Source organism: Meleagris gallopavo, chromosome 4, assembly GCF_905368555.1.
Source record: "Meleagris gallopavo chromosome 4, MGAL_WU_HG_1.1, whole genome shotgun sequence".
NCBI lineage: Eukaryota > Metazoa > Chordata > Aves > Galliformes > Phasianidae > Meleagris > Meleagris gallopavo.
This window is the reverse complement of record NC_139407.1, coordinates 60,296,660-60,320,460: the sequence shown is the minus strand read 5'-3', so window position 1 is coordinate 60,320,460 and position 23,801 is coordinate 60,296,660. Positions and strand designations below refer to the sequence as shown.

General features: G+C 37.6%; 1 protein-coding gene across 12 annotated transcripts in view; it reads left to right on the top strand.

Annotated features, from left to right (window-relative positions):
* AFAP1 (actin filament associated protein 1) overlaps positions 1-23,801 on the top strand; it is a 114,976-nt gene that overhangs the window by 59,925 nt on the left and 31,250 nt on the right. For all 12 annotated transcript variants that reach the window (XR_014883230.1, XR_014883229.1, XR_014883232.1 and 9 more), the window contains 3 exons: positions 10,834-10,942; positions 14,230-14,441; positions 17,345-17,524. Coding sequence is in view for 8 of the 12 variants with exons in the window: in XM_085223532.1 (XP_085079658.1) it covers positions 10,834-10,942; positions 14,230-14,441; positions 17,345-17,524 (501 nt within the window). In the remaining 4 variants the exon portion in view is untranslated. The remainder of the gene's footprint in view (positions 1-10,833; positions 10,943-14,229; positions 14,442-17,344; positions 17,525-23,801) is intronic.

The window sequence follows — 23,801 nt, the reverse complement described above, 5'->3', positions numbered from 1 at the left end:
GCAGATTCAGTTCCTGCAGTTGGGAGCAGCTGTCTTGTAAAGAAATGAACTGTCAACAAGTTTTCATTCTCCTCTGTGAATGCTCAGTTGCTACTTTAGAGTAGATTTGAAGAAACATTTGCAATCTTTTTTTAGAGAGGCATATACAAATAATGGTCTATCCTATTGGAAGGGGAATGTAGTCTTAGACCTAACATTGATAAATTATCTATGTTTTTATTAATTTGTGGAAAATATTGTGCACTGGTAAGGATAATCAAAGGCTCTACTATGGAGACCTTCATTCATTAATGTGAAGTGAGTGAAGTGCATGGTGAGGGCAAAACCCACCAAAACTAGAACACATTGTTCTTCATTTTAATGTGTTACTCTGTTATTACATCTCCACCCAGTAGAAGAAGCTTACCTAGTTTACAAGCCAATAGCATCTTATGAACATAAGAACTAGCTTGTCAGATCAAACTCTTGGTCAGCTCTTCTTAATAAGCCTTTTTGGTAGCAAATAATGCTACACACTTTCACACGACAGAACACATTAAAAACAAACAAGGATTTTATGTAAAATGTCTTTATCATAGTTTCTCCCTAAGTGCTGTCAGCGCTTGGTTTGTGACCTGGAACAAGATTTTTTTTTTTTTAAATTCCACCTAATACAAAGAAGTATTATAGAAAGGGAATATTTATGGTAGAAACATCTGAATTGAGAGCTGGTATACATACGGTAGCAAGAGTCACTTCAAGTGGATGCTAAAAAATAATTACGCGTGAATTTGAGTGGATGCGAAAACAATCTTACTAATATGCAGTGAAACCTGGGGAATCCATTTCATGGCTAACAGTGCCTGAAAATGATTATTTTTTTCTTTAATTCAAGATGCATATAGCATAAATCACAAGGGAAATGGTTGATGAGAGGGAGAAAAATTATGCAAAATGCACATGACTTTGACACGTAGATTTCATAAGCTCAAGCCAATTCACTTCCTTGTTCTTTTGTATTTAAATAGATTCAGTTTAATAAATTGGTTCTGAAGATTCAAGTTGTTTTTTTAAAGACAATAAACCTACTTCTCCTTTCTCATTTTAATGTGTAAATTCCCTTGAAGTTAGTACAGCTGCACTGGGTGAAATGCTGTGAAGCATGAATTAGGTTCAGTAGATCAGCAGTTTTTTGCAGGAGTTATATTCAGTTTAAGTTTCAGAGAAACAAAAATAGTGTTCTGATATACAGTGAGGATTAATGTGGAAGCTGCCACAGTTAAAGCTGCCTGCTCTGGAGCATGTTCTTATTCTTTTGAGTCTGGCAAAATGGTGTTTAGACATGACCCTCCTCCTTGACCTGCCAGTAACAAGGCGGGCACTTTCATCTCAATGAAGTCACAAAGCTGAGCTGTTTTTTCCATGGTAGTGGATGCTGATTTTTATTCCTGCAGTTCCAGTGTTGCTATCAGGCTGCTGTGGTTCATGCCTCTACCTCAGTTGTTAGTGCCACTTTGAGATCAGCAGGAAAATGTTCCAGCTTCTCACTGTCTTTCCTTATCCAAATACAGGTTATGAGTGACTTTATTTTAAGACACTTAACACATAATTTGTGAAAAAGATGACAGACTACTATTCTCCCACGAAAGACCAGGTGGAGCCAGAGCAGAAGGCCAGACCTTCTAGTTTTTGACTTTTGGACAATGTTGCAAGCTTAGACCCCAATCTGAGTGTTTAAAAATTTACCCTGAAGTCATGTTGAGGTAATGAAACAGATCATTAGCTGTTTCTTGGAAACCTTTCCCTGCTAGATGCTTCTTTGTTTGATACTTACTATTATTAGATATGACCAGCTACTTTTGCATCATCTTTCTTCTAGCACTAGACTTGACATCAGTGATAGTGTCCGAGATCTGATTTTTTCTTTCATTAATACTCCTGCATGGTGATTTTCAGTCCACCCTTAATCAGTGGGCTCCTAATAATGTGTATCTTGCCAGTCTCTATAGAAACTGTACATAATTACGTGATTCAGTGATAGTAATGTGCTGCCTTTCATAGCAACTTTTTATAGACCAGATTTTCGCATTCCAGAGAAAGAAATCCATTGGGCCCACCAGAGGATAGGAAATTCTGCACCAAGATGCCCCTCTTCACATTACAAGTTGGAAATTGTGTTGTATGGCACTTTGTTTAATTAGCCATTCAGCACATTCAGCACAACTTTTCCATTTGCTGAATAATATCTAGTGGTGGTCTCAGTCTCCAATAGAAATACAATGTGCTGCTGGAACACAGGAATTTACTGGAAGTAGGAATTAATAACTTTAAATAAACTAGTACTGTTTTAAAATCTAAGTTTTTAGCACAACAGTTACTGAACATGATGGAAATTAAAGTTTCATTTACACCACTGTTCCTTTTTATGGCACTCCGGGGAGTGCATTGAAAAATGTTTAGTCTGAATTGATGTTTAAGCTTTTACTTATGTAAAGACGTGTGGGTGGGAAGGAATTCAGTCCTTCTTAAAGTAGTGCCAGCAGCCAGAATTATGTGTGGGCAGGTGCTGTGCAAGGTTTCCTCTGCAGATCTGTAAATAGACTTGCATATTTGCTCAGGCTGAATTTTATATCATTTTTATCATTCATCAGTCTGTGAACAAAGATAATAAAATTCATTTTATTTAGAGACATGCTGTTAATATTTGAAATGAATTCTCCAGTTATTAAAATGCATTGAAGCCCAGAGTGTATTCCTGGACTCAATGGGCTTTGGATCAGGTCTTTAAATCCAGGGACAAAGTTGGACTTTACATACACTGGAATAAAGCACAAATCACATGATCTCATAGAAATTCTTTTTTTCTATTTACACTTCCTTGCCTGTATCTGGTATATCAGACTTTGTGTCAGGCTTAGATGGAACTAGTCCTCCCTGCAGACAGTTCCTTCAGACAGCCAGCAAAGTAAAAGCTACAGGTGAAGAATGTGAGCATGAGTGGGATCTCAGAAGTCAACTCCACTCACTCACAAATGAAAATATGTACTTGCTAGCATGAATACAGGGCTAGCAGCTAATGAAGCTTTGCCTGAGACAGCAGCAGAGGAGATCATTGTGTGAAACAGAGTTGAGTTGGTTCTTGAGTCTTCTTACCTGTGTATTTTCACCTGTTTTCTCACTCTCCAAATCAGCACTAGTTTTATGATGCATCTCTGCATTGAAAGGACAGGCAAGAGGTAGTGCTAGATGGGGGGTTCAGAGAAACAGCAGAGCTTTGTGATACCCCTCACAGTGCTGCTGGGGTTTAATATCTGGGATCCCATCACTGCACTACTGCTAAGTTACCTTGAAATACTGAGGCAACAGAACGATATCCAGTACATCCTGCTGCTCTGATGCATCAGAAGAATACTGGCATAAATTATCCACAGCATGACAGTGACAGAACACTCTTAGCCTCCAAGCATTTGGTTGCCGTATTACATCTGACAGTCAGTGATTTCAGCACACTGTGCCATCCAAGAAAATCAAATGCGAACAGCACGCTTAGCTCTTTTGCATAATTTTCACAGTAAAATTGGATATACGTTTTGTTTTTCCTGGAATATTGACAATTTAATAATTATTTAACCACAACAAGTGTCCAGCATTATGCCAGAACCCCTGTAGATATAAATCAAAAGGATAGGTCATCTTCCTCAAACCCTTTCTTGCAACACACACAGTCACACTGTAGGAGTGTTTCATATAAATGAGTTTCCTATGGTGGAGATGTGACTTGACAAACTCTTTATCTGGCTGCCTGTCTGATGTTACTCTCAGATATTTATTAAAAAATGCTGAAAGGAGACAGTGTCCTTGAAGCAGAAAAAAATGATCTGAAGTCAAAAGGATTTTTAAGGTGATGCATCATCAATCACATTATTCATTATTTGAACAAACAAACAAACATTAAGAAGTGCTAGTTTTAACAATCTTTTCAAATGTGCATTTAGGTTTGTGGCAAACAAAAGCAAGGGGAACTTTGGTAAATCTATCTTAAATCACACTCTTCCCAGATTCCATTTCTCTGCATTATGTCTAATAAAGGCTCTCTTAGTTTCATTTCTGAAGTATAAATTCATCCTCCTGAACTAGTTCCCATATCAATGTCTCTCATTTGCTGTAGTTTGATAATCTTGTTTGACCAGTAGTCACCAGAAAGGGGTCCCCTGGGCATGGTTTGGATGTGGAACAGTTTCCATGTTTGTGTATGTGACCTCTATAAAGGACAGCTATAAAATTACTAATGCCATAGCTTTGATAGTGTATTGTCCCACTTCTTTTTCCTAACGTACTCACATTTGTGTTCTCAGATTTTTGATTTCTTCTTTCTATGCTGTACTTGTTCATAAAGGCACCTTATCTAACAGAATCACAGAATCACTAAGGCTGGAAAAAACCACTAAGGTCATCTAGTCCAACCATCACCCATCATCCCATGCCCACTAAACCATGTCTCTCAGTGTCACATCTACATGTTTCTTCCCTGGGCAGCCTGTTCCAATGCCTCACCACTCTTTCCGAGAATACATTTTTCCTAATATCCAACCTCTTCTGGTGCAACTTAAGCCTATTTGCTTTCCTAAAGATGCTTATTAGCGTGCTGTACGTAAATACCTGGCAAAGAAATTAGGCCAGTAAGTACCAAAGTCTTCTCATGCTTTTGTTTGATGCTCTTAGAGAATATCATTCCAGTGGACGGGGTGTTGCTTTTCTCACCCTGCTGCCTGGTCTGCACAGCCATGCCAGGTACCTGGCTGAGCTTATAAGCTCCTAGAATACAGGCTGTTTGAGCCAGAATAACCACCTTTGACTGAGGGCCTCATGCTACTTAAATTTGGTTTCATCTTTCTCATTTAATATGCATGGAAGTCTTTCCTACCATAAATTAAAGACCGTTTGTTGATACACCCAGACCCTTTGCCTGATATGAGTCAGCTCAATTGTTTTGTCTAAGTGACGCTTCCAAATGGCTGTGTAATGGAACAGGAATACTATGTTTGTGTTTCTGGATCTTTTTTTTTTGCTTTTGAATTTATTCCTTAGATCTTCTTTTACTTCCAAGGAGTCGTCAGTTTATTTTCACTTCTGTCTTCCATAGAGTTTGAGTGTAACGCCTTCTGTGGTGCATTATGTGCTTCAGTCCTCTCAGTTTTATTTAACATATTAAATATTAATTAAATCCAAATTAATCACATGCAAATTAGTTAAGTGCCTCTGCTCCTGTTGTTTCCTGTATATGCGCTCTCCAGACAGTCTTCAGAACAAAATGTGGAGCCATACTAACCCTGATTCATTCTTTAAATGTGAGCAAGTCTGTTCAGATCATTTCTCCATCATCATGTTGTATATTTTTTTTTGCAGATTTTGTTAGACACTTACTCCTGCATCAGCAGACATGTTCCTGGGCAGTTTCAGATAAACCGACACTGCTTGGAACACTGTGCCTTCCCTTGTTGTTTGTCTTTCTTAAATCTTTTCAGGATCACCCTAAACACATAAACTTATGCTTATATCCATCCCCTGACTAGTAGCCACTTCTTCTAGCATGCAGTCTGGCTCCTGTCAGCTCTTCTGAGCACATACATCTCTTTTCTGCATCTGTGAACTCCAGACTAGCAAATGCCACTGGCTGACAGTTTAGTAGTAGTAATTCAGTCTTATTTAGTCTTGGAAACAATTATAAGAGCCTCTTAGCACTCCTGTTAGCCACATTTGTTTGTTATCTGGCTGGCTGGTTACTGTCCTTTGTCAGATGTGCTCAGACACTGAAAAGAGGAATTGTTAGACTTCTTTATCACATGATTTGGCTCCTGGTTTCTTAGGGTCCAGCCAACAACTCAAGAAATTAATAACCTTGGAATACAGAGCATTCTTCTTGGCATTTGCTTGTCCATGCTCAGGTTAGTATTTCACTTCTGCACATCTCTTAATGCTCCTTATAGTCAGCATTTCTGTCCTGAATATATCCCTGGGCCATCCATGTCCTCATTTGCTGGCAATAAACAGCAATTTCTTTTTAGTGCCTTAGTGAGTGAGTTTGACATTATGTAACAGTTTTCACACCAACTCCAAGTGCCTGACATGTAGTGATGCCCACTTTTCAGCCATTACTGCAGTGTGATGAACCCTAGTTGAAATGTATAGTCAGTTTTCCAATTGTATTGGCACTCAATTTCTCAATTCACCTTCCCTTCTGGACATCTTTTTTTTTTTTTTTAACATCTGGATAGTGGGATTAGTCTTCCCCCCTCCAGGGGGATGGGGTTGTAGGGGGGTCACTTAGAAGCTTGCCCCAATACAAAAGGTACGTGCATATGTCACAGTCTCTTCTTGACATCCCACATTTGCCTTCTGGCTTCTGAATAGCTTTATTATGCACTCTTGCAGTCTCACATTGCTTTTCTGCTTTTCACATGTTCTGCAGCACTGATGGGTAACACAGCAGCTGCCCCACTGCCCAGCTGGGCTTGATCAAATGACATGTATGAGCACAGCTGTGGAACTGGGTGTATCAACTGTGTTTACTTCCGTTAAAGTTGCTGCTTTTCACAGAAAAGTGAAGTCCAAGTCCTGAATCATTGTATAAATTGAAGTGTTTCTTCCTATTTCCTGCATAGTGTACATCTTCATTGGGGTGTAAAGCGATTTTATAATCTCAGGCTCTGGAGGATGACCTTTCTTTTCTTCTGCCTTTCATACCACTTTGCACGCTATATACCACTGTATCCTCAGCAGGTATTAGACTATCCCTAAAAACATTACTACCTGTCTTGTAATCCCTGGGCGGAAGGGGGAAATTAAGAATTTGGTCTCCTGGGATAAAGAAAGAAAGAGTTTCTTTGTGATCTGATTAACACAGAGGGGTAGGCGGAGAGGTAAACCATAGTAAGCCACAAAACTAATATCTGCACTAAGTCTTCTTCATACTGACTGGTAAAATGAGCTTTTATATGCAGATAAATACTGCTTATTTAGAAATACCTGTTTATTGCTCTTGGCAGTGCCTCCTGTAATTGTTGTTGGGCATCCCACAAACAACCCAATTTTTAGTGTCTTCAGAGATCTCAGTTCTGCAGTGTAATCATCAGCCCTCCTACTTCTTGGCTTCAGGAAAAGCATTGCTCTTTTTTTTTCTCAGGCCCAGCACCTGTCAGACACCTTTATCTGTTGTTTCAACATCACCGGTGTTATTCTGGGCAACAGTATCTCACCCATCTTTGTCCCTTTTCCTCCACAGACATAAAAATAATGGTAGTGTTTTTCTAACTCAGTTCTTATTCCTGTGATTGAACAAAGTTATTTGCCCTGAAAGGCAGCATTCTTTAACTTTCTTCCCTGTGGCTGTTGTAAAAAATATAAGTAAAAATGTGTACTAATGCCTTTTGTGCAGGTTGCTAGGTTTTTCCTCCTGATACCACTCAAACTATGTGTTCTGTGTTTTTTTGAGACTTAATCCTTATATGTAATATGTAAATAGTTTAGTGTTCTTATGGACTTTTTATTTTTCGTTAAGCTAATTAAAAGTTATTCAGTCAAGAGTTATTCCAGCTCCTAACTCATAACTTCACCATAGCTCTTTCACTGAAGAACTGCCAAGTTGAAAAAATAAGCAATGCAACAAATATAAATATTATTAAATAATATCAGAATGCTCACATTTTACTTTTCTTGATGCTCAAGGATGTACAAATTCCATAGCACTCAAAAAGATGTAGCTGTTTATGATACAATTTCGCATAAGACAGTTTCGTTTTGTATTCAATCAATTGGATTTTCTTTCAATAAGAAAGCTGCCTTGCTTTAATCAAAAGTATTTAATGTTGGATGTTTCTGTTTCTCCTAATAATCTTTCTTTTTTTTTTTTTTCTTCCAAAAATACAATATTTTTTAATAATTATTTTCAACTTTGTTATGGCAGCACTGCAAACTTCATTTCAGAACTAAGGGCTGGGTAATTCACCAATAGATTCCATCTGTGTTGACATTGGCTGCACAGCACAGCCTGCCCCAGCTGCATGAAGTAACGGTGCTCCAACAGGGTCGAATTCAGACAAGCACCATTTGTGTTTCATTTCCTTTTTTCTTTCTTTCTGAATAACATTTTGTCTAAAAACAAGCTTTTTCTTTTTTCTTTTTTCTCCTGATCTGTATTGGAACCTCTTCTTCATTTCTGGATAGCTTTGAAACTTCATTGTGATGTCAGGTTAAAATTGGTATGATACTCAGGATGGCTATTTCCTGGGTGAATTAGGCTTAATAATAATAGGAATTTCATATAACATTTATACACCTGACAAGGAAAATAGTTTGGGGCTAGACCAAGATATTAATGTATCTGTCTGATGAAAGAGGTGATATGAATCTGCACTGCTCCAGGAACCTTGACCATGACTCACTTGAGCAAGGCTCTGTAAAGAGAAAATAAAAAATAAATAAAAATGAAAATTCTTCTTGAGACAGTTCGCTCTATTGTGTCTAACAATTCAGGCCACACAGAGCTCATTTGTGCTGGTGTATTGTGCAGAATTCATGATGTGCTGTCAATATTTCAATATTAACTAACGCAAAGCATGTTTTAATGTCTCTTATACCCGTTGCACAGCAGCAGATAACCTTGAAAGACCCATTTAGTTGTCATGATGCACAGATTTGCAATTTGTGTTTTTCAACAGAATTACAAGGAAATTACACTAAAAGTTGCATTTTTTCGTTGTTTTGCTTCTTTGACAGATAATTACTCTAGCAAAACTGGTCTCTGATGAAAATTCATTTGACTCACGCTGTAGATAACAGTAATTTCCTTCTCTTATCTGTAATTGAGTGTGACATACTCAATGCCTATATCATTTGATATAGAAATAATATTAGTTTGAAAGTCAGTCTGACCAAGAATTTTTGTGTCAGTCACAAATCATTTCATTGGTCATAAGGAAGTTTCTGCTGCGTGATGGCAAATTAGTTCTCAATAAACTGAAGTGTAGATTTTTTCTTTCTGCGCCATTGGGAATTCATAAGCATCTACCTGTGAGATGAAATAACCTACTGTATATAAATTTAACTACAGAGCATCCTTGGGCTGGTAATCATCATCTTCTAGTTGAGAATTAGGTGTCTGGCATGGGCATGTAGTCAGTGTCGTGTCTGGCTCTGAAATGCAGAGAGATGAAAGTGACAAAGAAATAATTTAAAGGCAGACAATGTCATGTTATTAATGCTCAAGTTCTTTTCAGATGACTTTAGATCTGTAACAAAAGAGGAATCTAGTCACTATGTCTTCACCTGTTTTATGTGCAAAAAGGCTTTGTGCCTTTCCTTGACTGTTCTGCCCACCTGTGATCTGAATGGTATTCCAGAAGTGTCTGTATCTGGTCATGATCAGAGCCCACCTGATTAGTTTCTTACTTTGATATCTCTGTTCCCTGAGTTTTGAGCCTAATGAAGACAAACACATTTATTTCATTACATGACAATTTATTGAAAAACTGTTACTGCAGAAATAAGATTGCTTACAACTTACGGTTTTGTAATAATGCAATAAACCACTGGCTTTGGAAAAAGACTTAAGTTCTGAGTGTTCTATCCCTGGAGGTGTTCAAGGCCAGGTTGTATGGAGCCCTGAACAACCTGATCTAGTAACTAATTTATTGTTTGGCAACCCCGCCTATGTAACAGGGGATGGAACGAGATGTTCTGTAAGGTCTCTTTCAACCGAAACCACTCTATGGTTCTGTTATATGATTTCCTCCAATATGAAAATGTAAAACTGAAAACTTATGGCAAATCTGTGTGATTTATATAAAATGCAGTTTTGTATTTTGCTAAAAAAATAGAACAGTAAAGTCATACGGAAGAAGTCACAGAGCACTAAATTTACTTTGCTACTATATCAACATACCAGCAGTTGGTCAGCTTTAAATTTAAAACAGGTTTATATTTAGAAAAGAAGCATTTCAGAATTTGACCTGGTATTTGAAATATTTATTTTATCATATAATAGTTTCTCGATGTTCCAAACTATTCATTATTTGTTGCTCAGTTTTCTCTAAGTAAAGAATTAATATCTATATTAAGAATTAATTTGCTATTGAAAAACACAGTGCATCATTAAAACATGATCTAAGTTAACTCTTTGATGTCTACCAGCCCAGTCGATTCAACTTTTCTCAACTGTACAACCAAAGGGTTTTTTTTGCTGCTGTAATATGAACTATTTTAGATACAGATTTCTAATAAATAAGCCTCAACAGGGTAACATGGCCTATGCACATAAATCTCTTTCCTAGAGATGTTCTGAGTTTCTAGTTCTTAGCAAACTATATCTTTTCAACATTTTGGATCATATCGTGTCTCAAAGGACTCAGTTTGAGTACAGGAGAGAAGGTTCTGCTTCCTTATTATGAGCGGAGGTAAAGGTTTGAAGCATAATTAAGTCACTTCCCTGCTTCTAATCTCAACCTCTACTTATTATTATTTAATTATAACATCATATAATTAAGCTTGAGATTTAGACTTGTTTTTCTCCTAAAACCTGCTACTCTGCAGAATACATCTTATTCAAAGGACAAAATCTAACTCCTTCACAGCCTTGACTTTAGAGATAGTTGAGGTGAGAAATAGTTATATAGGTAGGTATATAAAGTGAATGGGTATGCTTGTGACTCTGTGTATGTACGTGTGTGTATGTATAATATATAACCAGCCTTATGAGCTGATCATGAGCAGATGTTCTGACCATGTTTATTTTAACACCTTGTTATTATTTAATTACTTCAATTACTTTCTCATTTATTCTTTTTTTCCTTCTTTTAGCCACCAGATAATGGGCCTCCACCATTACCAACATCTTCCCTTCCCGAAGGCTATTATGAAGAGGCAGTGCCACTTAGTCCTGGGAAGGCTCCTGAATATATCACTTCCAGTGAGTAGTATATATCCAGATTAGTTTCGCAGCAATTGAATGCTAATTCTAGTGTCTTTCAGCTTTTTTTAGAATTCAACAGTTATATCTCTGTTGGTGCTGTCGTTGCATGTTATAAGTGTAGTTTCATTGCCCTCACCAACCATGCGTTGTTTTGGTACGCAGAAATGTTTTGATCTGCACAAACCAGGCTCCTTTTAGAAGAAAGTAAATCTGGAGCTCCAAGTTAGGTGCACATTGATGTTTCAACTGCTGCTGTAGGCAGAAGGTCCTCATTGGTCCTCTGGGCATATCTGAAGTATGAATGTGCTGGGGACGTTCGAACCAGGGGTCCAGAGTTAAGTATTGTCTATTCACTAAACTACTGATAGTGTAAATGTAGAGGCCTCAGAAATTGGTCTTGATATGCAGATCTATTGTTATTCTCCTATTGCACTGATTTACTTGCTAAAGTGTACAAATAAAAAGCAAAAAATTGTCTTTTCTGAACTGAGTAATTATTGAAAACATGCACAATTTCTATTGATTGATGATGTAGAGACACATCATTTATACTGGCTCCCATAAGCCATGTTTAGTGCACGTCAGTGTTACAGTAACTACTTGTTTTGTGCAAAAGGCATAGGCTAGTCCCCCAGGTGACCATTAAAACTTCCATTGGCAGCACACGAATACTCTCTATCAAATTCCAGTACTTACGCAGACTCACTGCACTTAAGACGAGACAGGATGACAGCATAGTAATGAGAATGTATGCATGGTGTTTTATAATAAAAAGTTGCAAAGATTTTCCCTTTTGCTACTCTTTTTTGTTGGGTGAGATAATTTAATACTTGTGTATGGCTTATTCATTTTGTGTTTGTGTGTTCCAAAGATTGAAGGGATATCTGCCTGCATTTTTTGCTGTTTCTGTTATTTGAACCAAAGCAAAAGCATAAAATAATATTTCTGTCCTTAAAGTACTTCCATAGGCATCACCTGAAAACACTAATTATACACTGTGTGACAGGGAAGTTTGCTTGTCATTGTGTGTTAGCTCTGAACATTAAAAACCAAACCAAGCTAGCTGGCAGCTCTTAATTTGCTGGGAAATTCAAGATAAGAAGGAAATTCATATAATGCAAAGTAAATGAAGGAACTTAGGGCAGCAGGATCACTTCTCTTCTTACGTCCTTGCTTGAAATTCTGCAGGGTGGTCCTGCTATACCCTGCAATCTGGTGAGCTGCTGACTTGTGTTTTGTTATTAAACAAAAGTCATACTCAGGCAGGAAAATATTAATAGCACAGATATTAATAGCATGGCAAAAGGATCACCTAGAAAAAAAAAAAGTGGCACAGTATGAAACTGATATCTTTTTGTACTTAACCATCCAAATCCATAAGAATATTTAGTATATCAGCCTTCAAATTTCATTAATATTTCCATAAATGTTAGTATATATATCCAGACATCTAAAGCTTTTTTACAGTAACTTATTAGTGCAAAAGTGCCACTGCCCTGCTGTGATTTTGCTTAATTTTCTTATGTCCTTAGCTTTTAATTTATATTAAAAATCATCCACTCTTCTTCCATAATTAAGTTGTTTTTAAATTTAATATATCATCAGTAATTTATCTACACCCAAAATTTTCACAAAACCTAGTGTATGTGACTATTAAAGTAAGCCACCAAAGCACTGTACTAACCAAAGATAGAAGCTATAGCTAATCAGACTGCTGAGATAAAGAAGACAGTAACAGCAAGTTTCTGGAGGTATAAGAAATAGAAGAATAAACTATTAAATAACTGTTGGGATAGATGCAGTTATCTTAAGCAAATATTCCTACAGAGTATTTTTGTAATATCATTAGTAGCAAGGAAACTTTCATACTATATACTATACCTAGAAATCATTAAAGTCATTCAGACTTCATTAGATTTGATAAAACCCAAAAACAGTTTATTTTGGACAGATGCTTTTCACTTTCTTTTTTTCCTACCGGATTTTTGTATTTCTTTCCTTCCTCCCCACCACCCCCTTCAAAACCTTAAGAGTCTGTTCACATGTACATGTGCGCAATACATTTTCAGATCTTAATTATAATTCTGAGTGTAGCCTCATTATATTTTTTTTAACTTCTATTTTAAATGAAGATCAAATTATTGTGTACACTTCCTTGCCACTACAAAGAGATCAGAATATCTGGGGTTGATTTGGAGGCTCTGGTGTATCCTGTTTTCAGCTACACGTAGGTTGGGACAGACACACAATAAGCTCACCAGCAATTCAGTCCCTTGTCTTGATCCTAAGAGCCGTGGGTCTCTTTCCTATGTCCCAGGCTGTGTCCCAAGTACCTAGCTAAAGCAAATGAGAGATTTTCTTCCTTGAAGTATTTGGGTGAAATTTTATTTACTGGAAATATTCCAAGCAATTCATCTCCATGGGAAGATTCTTCACTTCTCCATGTGCCACTGGCAAACAAGTGTGTCTTCATGTCGCAGTAATTATCTGAGGGGCTTCATATATACCCACGTAATCAACTAAATATGCATGGTGGAAATGAGGGCTCTGTAGTAACAGAAAATTAGTTTTTTAAGAGAGGGGTCTGCTATAGAGCTGTCTGCTTTATTGAAAACATAAGGACTAAGCAAAGATTGCATAATTAGAAAGGAATCTTGCCACTACTTCATGAAACTTGGTGCAGGATTAACTACTTAAACTAAGCACATAATAAGAAGTATTTTTGCAGAATGGTTTTAACTTGAGCAGAATCCATGGTTCAGGGAACATCATCATCTATCCAACATTAATCATGTCTCTGCAGGTGCTGTAATTGTGAACTACAAGATATATTTGACAGGTAGATAGTACCCCCACATTTATTCTTGTGACCTTTGTCATATGCGGTATTTATTTCTTAATATGCTTTATTAATATTTACATTTCTATGCCTACATTCTGCATTCTGCAATCAGTGAGATTGAGACGTTTTCTCTGTAAAAGCACTACAAATGATGAAAGTATCTGCCAGGTAACACTTTGAAGGTAGTAAAGCCGTTTATTCCCAGCTTGTTTTTCAATTAAAATTCACAAGGTTTCAACACCTTCCGTCTCCTATAAAATTTCATAATGGAAACACTTCTTTTATTTAATTAACTTAATGTACTGATATTACTAAGCACTGAAACTGTAGTTTGACATTCAAAAGCCTTAGCTTAAAAAGGCACCCTGTTGGGCTCTTCAGTTATTTCTGTACACTTCATGGCTAAATGTTTTAACTTGACACTCTCACGCTTTTCTTGAAGATTATGACTCGGATGCTATGAGCAGCTCTTATGAATCCTATGATGAAGAGGAAGAGGATGGAAAGGGGAAGAAAATGAGACATCAGTGGCCTTCTGAGGAGGCTTCTATGGATCTGGTGAAGGATGCCAAAATTTGTGCCTTCCTACTTAGAAAGAAACGATTCGGGCAATGGACCAAACTACTGTGTGTTATCAAAGAAAACAAACTACTGGTAATTCTTATTTCTATCTGCCTGTATTTTCTTTCTACCTTTTAGACTATGTATTTATTTTTATAGAGATTTAACTTTGGAGTAAGTTCTGCAAACAGTGGCCAAGTCTACGGTAACCTTACCAACAAGTTCGGTTATGATTTACCCAAGAATCTGAAAACTACTGAAATTATAAGCGTATCATGTAACCACTTAGACTTTTATTGCTCTTAAACCCAGTCAGTTCCCTGATGTAGGAAAGAAAGTCTAGCCTATTAGCTTTCACTGTATTTCATTTGGAGAAAATTTTGCTGAAACTATAAATCCAATCTTTCATTCCCTGTGGACCAAAAATCTCTTAGGGAGCTTTGTGTATGAACTATTGGATCAGACTGCTGGAGAGAAAAGTCCCTTGTTAGACTGAGAACTCACTTGGCAGCATATGCTGTTGTAATGTATACACTTTAAACTAAACCTTCACCATCTGTTCTGCAGTAATTACAGATGTAGTATTCACATGATGCACAGCTGCATTATAGAAATACATCCACTTGTTAGTGGATATATTTGTTTCTTAAGCAAATCTGTCATGTTTCTGAATGATTGGAGGCACCAGTAAAAGATTCTGAAAGTTAGTAAATTGTCAGCTTATAGAAGTCTTTTTGTTTGTTGTAAAGAAGGCCTAATTGAGATTCATTTCTGTGATATTTAAAGCAATCTGAGGCTTATAGTAACGTATCAGCTGGGGCCTTCCAATCTTCCAGTCTGGTGTTTGCGATAGGTCTAGCTAGTTATGTAACTAGTAAATACAATACTATCCCAAGGATTAAAAGCTGATTAACATGTGATAGAAAATTTTCTGTAGAACCTCAGTATTCTACACAAGTACAGGACAGCTTAGGGGTGTTCACTTTCCAAGTACATTAACAGTTATTGGCTTTATGGGAACTATCATGATATGAAATAGTGATTGCTGGGTAAGAGGCTTCTGGAAATCTAGCTGGAGTTCACTTGCTCATTTTCCATGGTTACTGAGGTTTTAATGCTTGTATCCACAAAGAAATGTTTAATGTGATCTGGTTTGTATCATGTTGTTGCAACATCACTATTTTTAGTCAACATTTTTATCAACATATAACAGAACCAAGTCAGGTTTCAGGACCATACAATTACAGCTTGAAGAAAAGAAAGAAGAAAAAGGGAAAGAAGCAAATTTTCTCAGAAGTCACACAGTATTTCTTCTAGAATTATGTTTGTTGTTCTATAGAGAAATATGTTATTTTTTTCTCTTTTCCTATAGCCACATGTGTGGTCTGCAAAGATTTTTCTCTTTATAGGGATTGTCTTTCATTAATTCTGTAATGGGTGTTAAGAAAATTAAAATCCCAATAGGAATTTAATGACCAAATTACACAAGATTGGTTTATTGTTTGAAGGAGGACTTGGAGATATAACTTATGAGATATGCAAGTAAAACAAATATATGTTCTGAGGGATTAGAAATTGCCTGCATTATAAATGTGGCTTTAATCAAAAAACAAAAATGTTTTAATTAGAATTAGACATTAAGAATAAGACTTAGTAGAGAATTGTTTTTTTTTCACATAAAGTTACCTAATATATAAATACTTCAGTTTTAGTAATGCATAACTGTAAAAAAATTAAATTAATGTAAAGGAATCTGTATGCTTTTAAATGCTTCTTTAAGTGACTGTTGTATGTTTTCTAGGTTTCATAGCTTGAAAACTTAAGTTTTTTGCAATTACGACCTTAAAAGCTGTGACCAAGTGGGAGAAATTTTGAGTTAATTAGCCTTGGAGAGAAAGGAAGATGATGGGTAGTTTGCAGAAAGTTAGGTTGTATTTGTTTAGCCTAAATTGGAGTATTTATGATATCCTTCTAAGAGCTACTATTCTGACAGTTTGCATCATGGCTTGAATATGGAGTTCTGCATTTATTCTGTTCACATTTATACATATATTTTGCATGTGTATATACTAGTCAGTGTTTAATACCATATACTTTTTTTAGCCTTCATGCTTATCTGTATGAGTAAAAGTCCAACTTATACTGGTATATAAAATTACTTGGGATTCATATACAGAGCTGAACATTGTTCTGCAGTCTGGCAGCTTTCTTAAACTCAGCTGTACTGATGTGCTAGGAGAATAGGAACTCAGTCAGCAGGACAAGTGACATAGTGTGGAACTCTTCATGTTCTAGTCATCAATTCAAACACAGATTAAGTCATTAGTAATCCAGCATGGAATGGCTGTTCTTTGACAGCACTTGCTCTTGAGGGAAAAGAAAAAAAAAGTATAATTCATATAGTTTTAGCTAGAAGCTTATAGAGTAAACCAACATTCGTGTGATTTTTTGCAGTGAATGATGAAACTGAATTAGTTGAAAAACTACAGTCCTTTGGTCTTGCCCTCTTTCCACACTGTGGAAATTTGCTACTTATCTTTACAAAAAGGGCAGCTGAATAAGGTCTGTACCTGAGTGATGGCAGCATGTAGGTTTGCCTTGATGGTGCTAGAGGGCAGGCACAGCATCTGGGCTTGAAACTTATTAACTGTACAGGCATGTTCTATGCTACCTGTGAGCAGACATCCAAAATCACCCTCTCCATACCTGATGGAGGCCAAGGTTGAATCATGAAGATAACACAGAGATCCTTAATGCCCTCCATGTGTTGTACCTGTCCTGCAACAGCAGATCTCTATTAATGATGGTCTGGAAGCAATTTTTCTTTACAAAGAGGATGAGAAGGAGAAATGTGAAGCCAGCATTGGCTAAGCTCCATGGTATGTGGTAAAGGGTCTGTGGAAAATATTAAAAATAGAATTTCTATATAATAACAGCTCTCCTCCAAAGTTCAGAAAGATGAGATCTAACTTTTGACCTTTCCTTACATTTTACAGTGCTACAAAAGTTCTAAGGACCAGCAGCCCCAGATGGAGCTGCTCCTGAATGACTGCAGCATCACCTACATCCCCAAAGACAGTAAAAAGAAGAAACATGAACTGAAAATCTCACACCAAGGAGCGGATGCGCTAGTTCTGGCAGTACAGAGCAAAGAACAGGCGGAGCAGTGGCTAAAGGTATGGGGTAACCACTTAAATTCCAGCCAGTCTGAGACTGCAGAAATCCAGACTTAAAGGTCTGGCCTTGAGGCAGCTCCTTGGGCAACCAGAAGCTCAGTGTCACACAGCTGCTGTGGGTGCATGTGCTTTTCACTGCCAACAGCACAATAATTGGCACCAAGAGAGGAGGTGACAATTCCCTTCCATTTTTATCTCTAGCTCATTCTCCAGAAAGATTTGGTGGTTCAGATTCCCTCAGGTAAAGAAAGCTGGCACTCAGCATGCTCTTTGTCCATCAACATAGCAGCTAAGGCTACCATGCAAAACTGCAAAATACCACCATCACAGTCATCTTTTTATAAAAGAGATAACTCCGAGAAGGTACCTGCTTGAATTGCTCAGGAAGAAGAAAAAATATTCAGATCCTTGAAGTCAGTTAAAGTTTACTTATTCTCATGGAGCAGTGCATCCTCTGTTGCAGTTTACTCTGGAAAAGACAGTTCTGAGAAACAGGATTTTGTCATTTTTCACCTTTCTGTGCGATCTCTGAAAAATGTGGAAAATTCTGATGCAAGGGTGGCAGTTTTATACTGGACTTTGTCAGTCTCAGATAATGGATAATGGAGTTCAGTGAGGTAGTGTGGGAAACCACTGCACTTCTAATGGCTTGGTTTAAGACCTTTAAATCCAGCCTTTTAAGTGCATGTTGAAAGTCTAAATGCATAAGGCCGATCGGGCGTTCTCTATGCTGTGCTCTGATCTAACCTTATATGGTACTTATTTTGCTGAGAATAAATTGTATTTCTCCAAACACAATTGAATTAAACACATAGGAATTTCCTGATGACAGTTTTTTTTTTGTAGAAGGGAGGAGAGAGAAAATGCAGCTTAAGAGGTATGAGCTCTGCTTTGGGCTAACTGACCAAGTGGAAAATTAATCTGTAATTTCCTATTTTGCAACATTAGAATATACCTTTTGGGGATTGCGGGATGTCCATGCTTTGTTTTGAATGGGAGTTTGCATGTTGTCTTAAAAAATGCACTCTGTTTTCTCTTTTTAATGTAAACTAATCATTATTTTTTGGTGTCTTCTAACACCAGTATTTTAAGTTTCAAAACAAAGGGCCATCTGAAGGTCCTATTAACTCACCTCAAATTCAAAGGAATGAATGGGAATGAAAATAAATTCATCAGTCGTATTCTTTGCTGAGGGAATTCCACTTCAGTTAGATCATAGTAACTGTCCCATTATTTCCTGCCTTGTTCTAAACTTGGGTTTAGTAAAGCTGAATACACTGGCAGTTATCAGACTTTCTTTCATAAAAATTGTTTTCTTTTTTTGTTGTTGTTTTTTTTTCCCATAAAACTTTCTTCACAGAGAACAGTACTAGATTTTCCCATATCCCAGATGCATTCCTGCTACTTAAGGAAAAAAAAAAAAGAAAAAAGGTTTTGTGCAGTTACACATTTGGCACAGTTGTACTGAGGTCGAATGGCTGTACAGTATGCTGTCATCTGTAGAGCACGTGGAGACAGTCTGACAGCACTTTATTTAGTTCCTCCTGCTGCAAAGCTCTCCCAAAGAAACTATCCCAACAACATGGCAATGCTACTGTATGCTCAGCTTCCAGGTTCTCAGTGCTGCTGCCGTACTCTCTGATCTGTACAACACAAATAGCAAGCCAGCAGCTAACCCACAGTGGTTTGTGCAGCTCTTGCAACAGCTCCACAGTTTTGAGAAGTATGGCTCCTCAGAAAATAAAATTATTTATTTTCTGTTTTTTAAAAGGTATGAAAAAAATGTATTTTTTTTTTTAATTATGAAAATACTTGGGCTTTGCTCTTTCAGCCCTTACAGTGAGCTTGTGAAGATTGTAGTTTCTGTAGGTAATAAATAGACAGATTTTTACACTATGCAGAGGACCTCTGGATCCTTAGTTTTTAATCATAACACGCCCTCTCTGTCACTGATGCTTTATGAATACGTACATGCCAGTGGAGCTAGGTTATTGCTTGGGAACGACAGGTTCCCATGAAGAAATCTGTATGCAAGTATCAAGTTAAAGCTTTATTCTTGAGCCTGAAAAGCTCAAAATGGATTTGGAGGCCAGATTTTCCCATGAAAGCTAAACTAGATGATCTTTTTAAAGTCAGATGTAATCTCTATAAAATGCATTTGCTTAAGCAAATAATTTTAGAATACCTATTGAAAGGCAAGGGGCATTAGAACAAGTAGAGTTGAAATAAATGCAGAATACTTTAGGCCTTTTTTGTAGAGATGACACTAAGAAAACAGCTGATAAACGTGCAAATTGAAGTCTAGACTGGAAACCACAAAGGGAGTTTCAGGTTTACCAGCTAACAAATACTTGCTGAAAAAGATAGCTGATGTCACCAAAGAGCCTGTCGTGATTGCAGAGCATTGAGCATAACTTGTATAAAATCCAGGCTACAGCTGAGATCATAGCAGTATTACCGTGTACAACATAAAGTGGTGGAAATTTCCAAACTTGAGTCCTGAAATGTTCCCACAAAAATGTACATGAAAAAATGTATGCAGTTACACACTCTGACCCATACATGAGCTTTTTCCATGTGCGCTTGGAGTATATGAGCATCTGTGTGCACTTTTGTGCATTTGTGGTCAAGTGAGGTCTTAAATCTTCCTGTTTGTCTCAGCACATCCAACAGACTGATGGAAACTACCCACTTATTCGTGAGCATCCCTGGGAAATGCTACATTAGAAATAAAAGGACTACTAAGAAGATTACAAGAAGATGCTTGTTTAGTGGCTTCATTCACACAGATGAATATGTTCTTTGTGCAGAGCCTTCAAACTAGCCCCAAAAGACAGCTCTTAATGTTATAAATACGTGGACACCAAAGAAATAATTTCTGAAGCAGCTTCTTGTAGAAGACCAATAGGAGAAGGAAATGGTCATGGTGTCTGGCCCCAAGGCCTTCCCCTCCTCCTAGAGATGCCTCCTGCAAAAATGAACTTCTGATTTATCACTCACCACTTATCTACCATGCATCGTAGTTAATCTATGAATCATTTCTGGATCTTGTCCTTTATTTTCATTTTTTCCTAATGGTAAACACCCTTGGTTAACTTTTCTTCAGTTTATGGTGTGCAGCAGCTCTTCACTTCAAGATCTGTAATTGAACACATAATGTATCTGTCCTCGTATCTGCACCTGCCATTGTCCTGAGCTTGTAATAAGAGAGATTTCATCCCAAAGATAGAAGAAAATCAGAGTTGTGTCATTTAGTGACGCTATCTTGCTCCTCATGAGACTGCTGAGTTAACCTACCCAACTTCCATCTTTGATAATTGCATGTTATCTCTTGTGAAAATCTTAGAAAACCTCTTATTTTTCCCCCACTACATCGAGCTTAGTGAGAGGGCCAAGTGGCTTCTGGGCTTCAGTCTTAATGTGGACTGAGTTTTACTGAAGAATAAACTACTGGCATAGCTCTTTGTTTACCAGTTCAAATCAGCAGAAAACTGAGCTTGTAACCGTAAACACTGTGTGTCTGCTTTTACTTTCTATGGGAATTTCCAGCTAAAGATCTCAAAATACTTCAAGCATTACTTTCTTGGCTGAAGCAAAGCTCCCTAACATTGTCATTATCTCCATTTTTTAGACTGGGAAAAGTCAAGTGCTGAATGATTGTACCTTAAAACTGAGTAGAAATTCAGTAGGGAGATGCATGCTGAGAACAACTGATTTCCATACAGTGTTTGTTGGCTTACAAGTAACTGTAGGTGTGCACAGTGTCCTGGCACAGTCAGGTTGGGTTCTTTCTGCACTTCATCACCAGTGCAATGCAGTGATGGCAGAACCTGCAGGCTCAGAGCGCTGAGCTGCATGTGAAAGCTGTGACAGCCTGCAAGATCCCTTCTGGTGTACTTGGGCAGAACAGCAGAATCCTGTCTTTTCTGGGAGGTGGCCAGTAGCCACGTGAACCAGTGGGTTTGTGTGACTGGCATTGTGGGGAAAAGATGTACTTTAAAAAAAGCAGATGCTGTATATATAATATTTTCTTAAAAAGCAATGAATAAGGAACCACAAGTATCCTATTTGCTTGCTTTCTCAGGAATACATTTTCTTTATGCTAAAATCTCAAATGCAAGCTGTAGCAAATCTCAGAGCGGCACTTAGAAGGGCTGAGACTGCATCTCCTGCTTTCCCCACTAGACAGCATTCCTTTTCTCTCCTGCTTGCAGCTTTGGATGGCAAATTATTTAAACAGTACCCAGCTCAGATTTATGGCTTGAAGTGCATTCTGCATCCCTGCATCGCCTGGATTGGAGGGGCAGCCCTGTGTGGGAGCACTGCTCCCCATGCAGAACAATGTCTCCAGCCACCCAGCACTGCCTGTCCTAGGCTCTGTCTGGTCCAGTGGCCATATATGGAAATAGTCTTCATGGTAGCAATGCAAGAAAGAGGACACGGGGCTTGTCTTGGTTAGGTATGCCAGGAAAGTATTTTTATGGGAATATATACATAGTAAAATAGGCTTGCTGGCTGGTTAGTTTGCTGGAATCTCATTCCCAGTTTACTCAGAGAAATGGCAGTAAGACAGAAAGATGAATCTTTTCAGGATAGGTTATGCTTCAGGATGATGTTTTCCAGTACATAAAGTAAAACGTGTTTATTTTCAGGACTTACAGCATAGACTATGTGAATAATTTCTGCTTTTCCTCTAATTTCTGTAGGTAAACTTCTTGAGGCATTTCTTCTCTTTAAAGTGCTAGTAGAACTTTGGTCCTCTGTTAAGTAGGATAAGATTAATGCTAATATATGTTGTGCATAAGAGGTCCAATGGAGAAAATGAGAATTTAGTTATGCCAAAAGTCCCACAGCTCCTCCAGCACTGAGCAGGAGGTGCTTCAGGAGCAAGAATTGCTGGAGTAACTCTGGAGCCAAATGCATTTCCTTCTGCTTGGTTGTATATACGCGGATTTCAGTTTGACCTTATTCCCAACTTCAGATATAAGAAGAGATGAGAGGCAGGGAACATGAGCTCTCCCCGCTTCTAGCAGTTCTTATATTCTGTGAGATGTAGAGATAGATTGGGACAGAAGAGTCTGTTGGTTGGATGAATTTCTAGTTTGGCTGCAGCTGCATAAAGAAATGAAGCAAATGTCCTTCAAAAAATGAAGCAGAATTATCAATTTTCTCTCTCATTTCTTTTGAACTCAGTCAAATTTAAAGTTAATCTTTTCTCTGCCTGCTGTGGGAGATGGTGTCTGTCTCACAGACATTAAATTCCTGTGAGTTTCATGAAAACAGGTGTTGGGTGGACAAGAGATGCAGTAATCGCATCTCTGTGGTAAGTACAGTCTGTGACTGACCTCGTCCCTTGGTATTTTCCGAGACAAAGTTTTGTAAGCTCTTCAGACACAGGAAGGCTTTCAGTCTTACTCCTTATCAGTTACCAAAGAGCTCAACCACAAGTAACCAGCTGCACACTTAATACTTTTGCTCAGAATTTGCTTGGTTTCTTTGTGGCAGGGTATGGTAAGTAAGTAGCTGACTTTCTGGTTTTACAGCATACCCCGTATTTTTATCTGGCAATTGGATCTTTGAAGGTAGCTGGAAAAAGCTAATTTGATTCTTCTGATTTTGCATGTAAAAAGAATAAATGTAGGGCAGCTGTTTTGCCTGCAGTTGTGGTGTGTCATTTAAAAGAAAATACACATAGAAATTTGTGTATGAGTGCAAGTATGAAAGATTTGTAGTCAACTTTATTGCTTGTGTAGTAGGCTTTTATAAAGAGAAATATTCCAGACGTACCACATGGCAAAAATTCCACTGGCTTCACCCATCATTATCAGCTGCTTTGGGCAGGGAATCTTCCCAGCTGTATACCTGCGAATATTTCCCCTTCATTCCTCATGGCGCCAACATCAATGCAATACACTTGCATATCCAGACCCAGCTGGGGATTCAAGACCTTCTTATAACATAAATAAGTAAAAATAGTATGGTGCAGGCTGCACAAGCTTTTTCCATGTCTGCATTTGAAAGACGCAGCTCTGAAATCTAACTGTAATATTGTTATGGTAACAATGGTATTTAAAATTCTTGCGATGGAATAGCAAGAGGTTATTTTAAATGTATTTACTTTTGAAGCTGTCCAAATGAAAGGTCTTCTGTCTTCTGGTTACATTTGTTCATATATTTTAATTATTTTAATACATAGCATGTTTACACTCTTAGTTTGATTTTCCTGGCGTCCTGTGCGTGTGTGTATATAATATATGATGCATTTATAGTGAGAAGA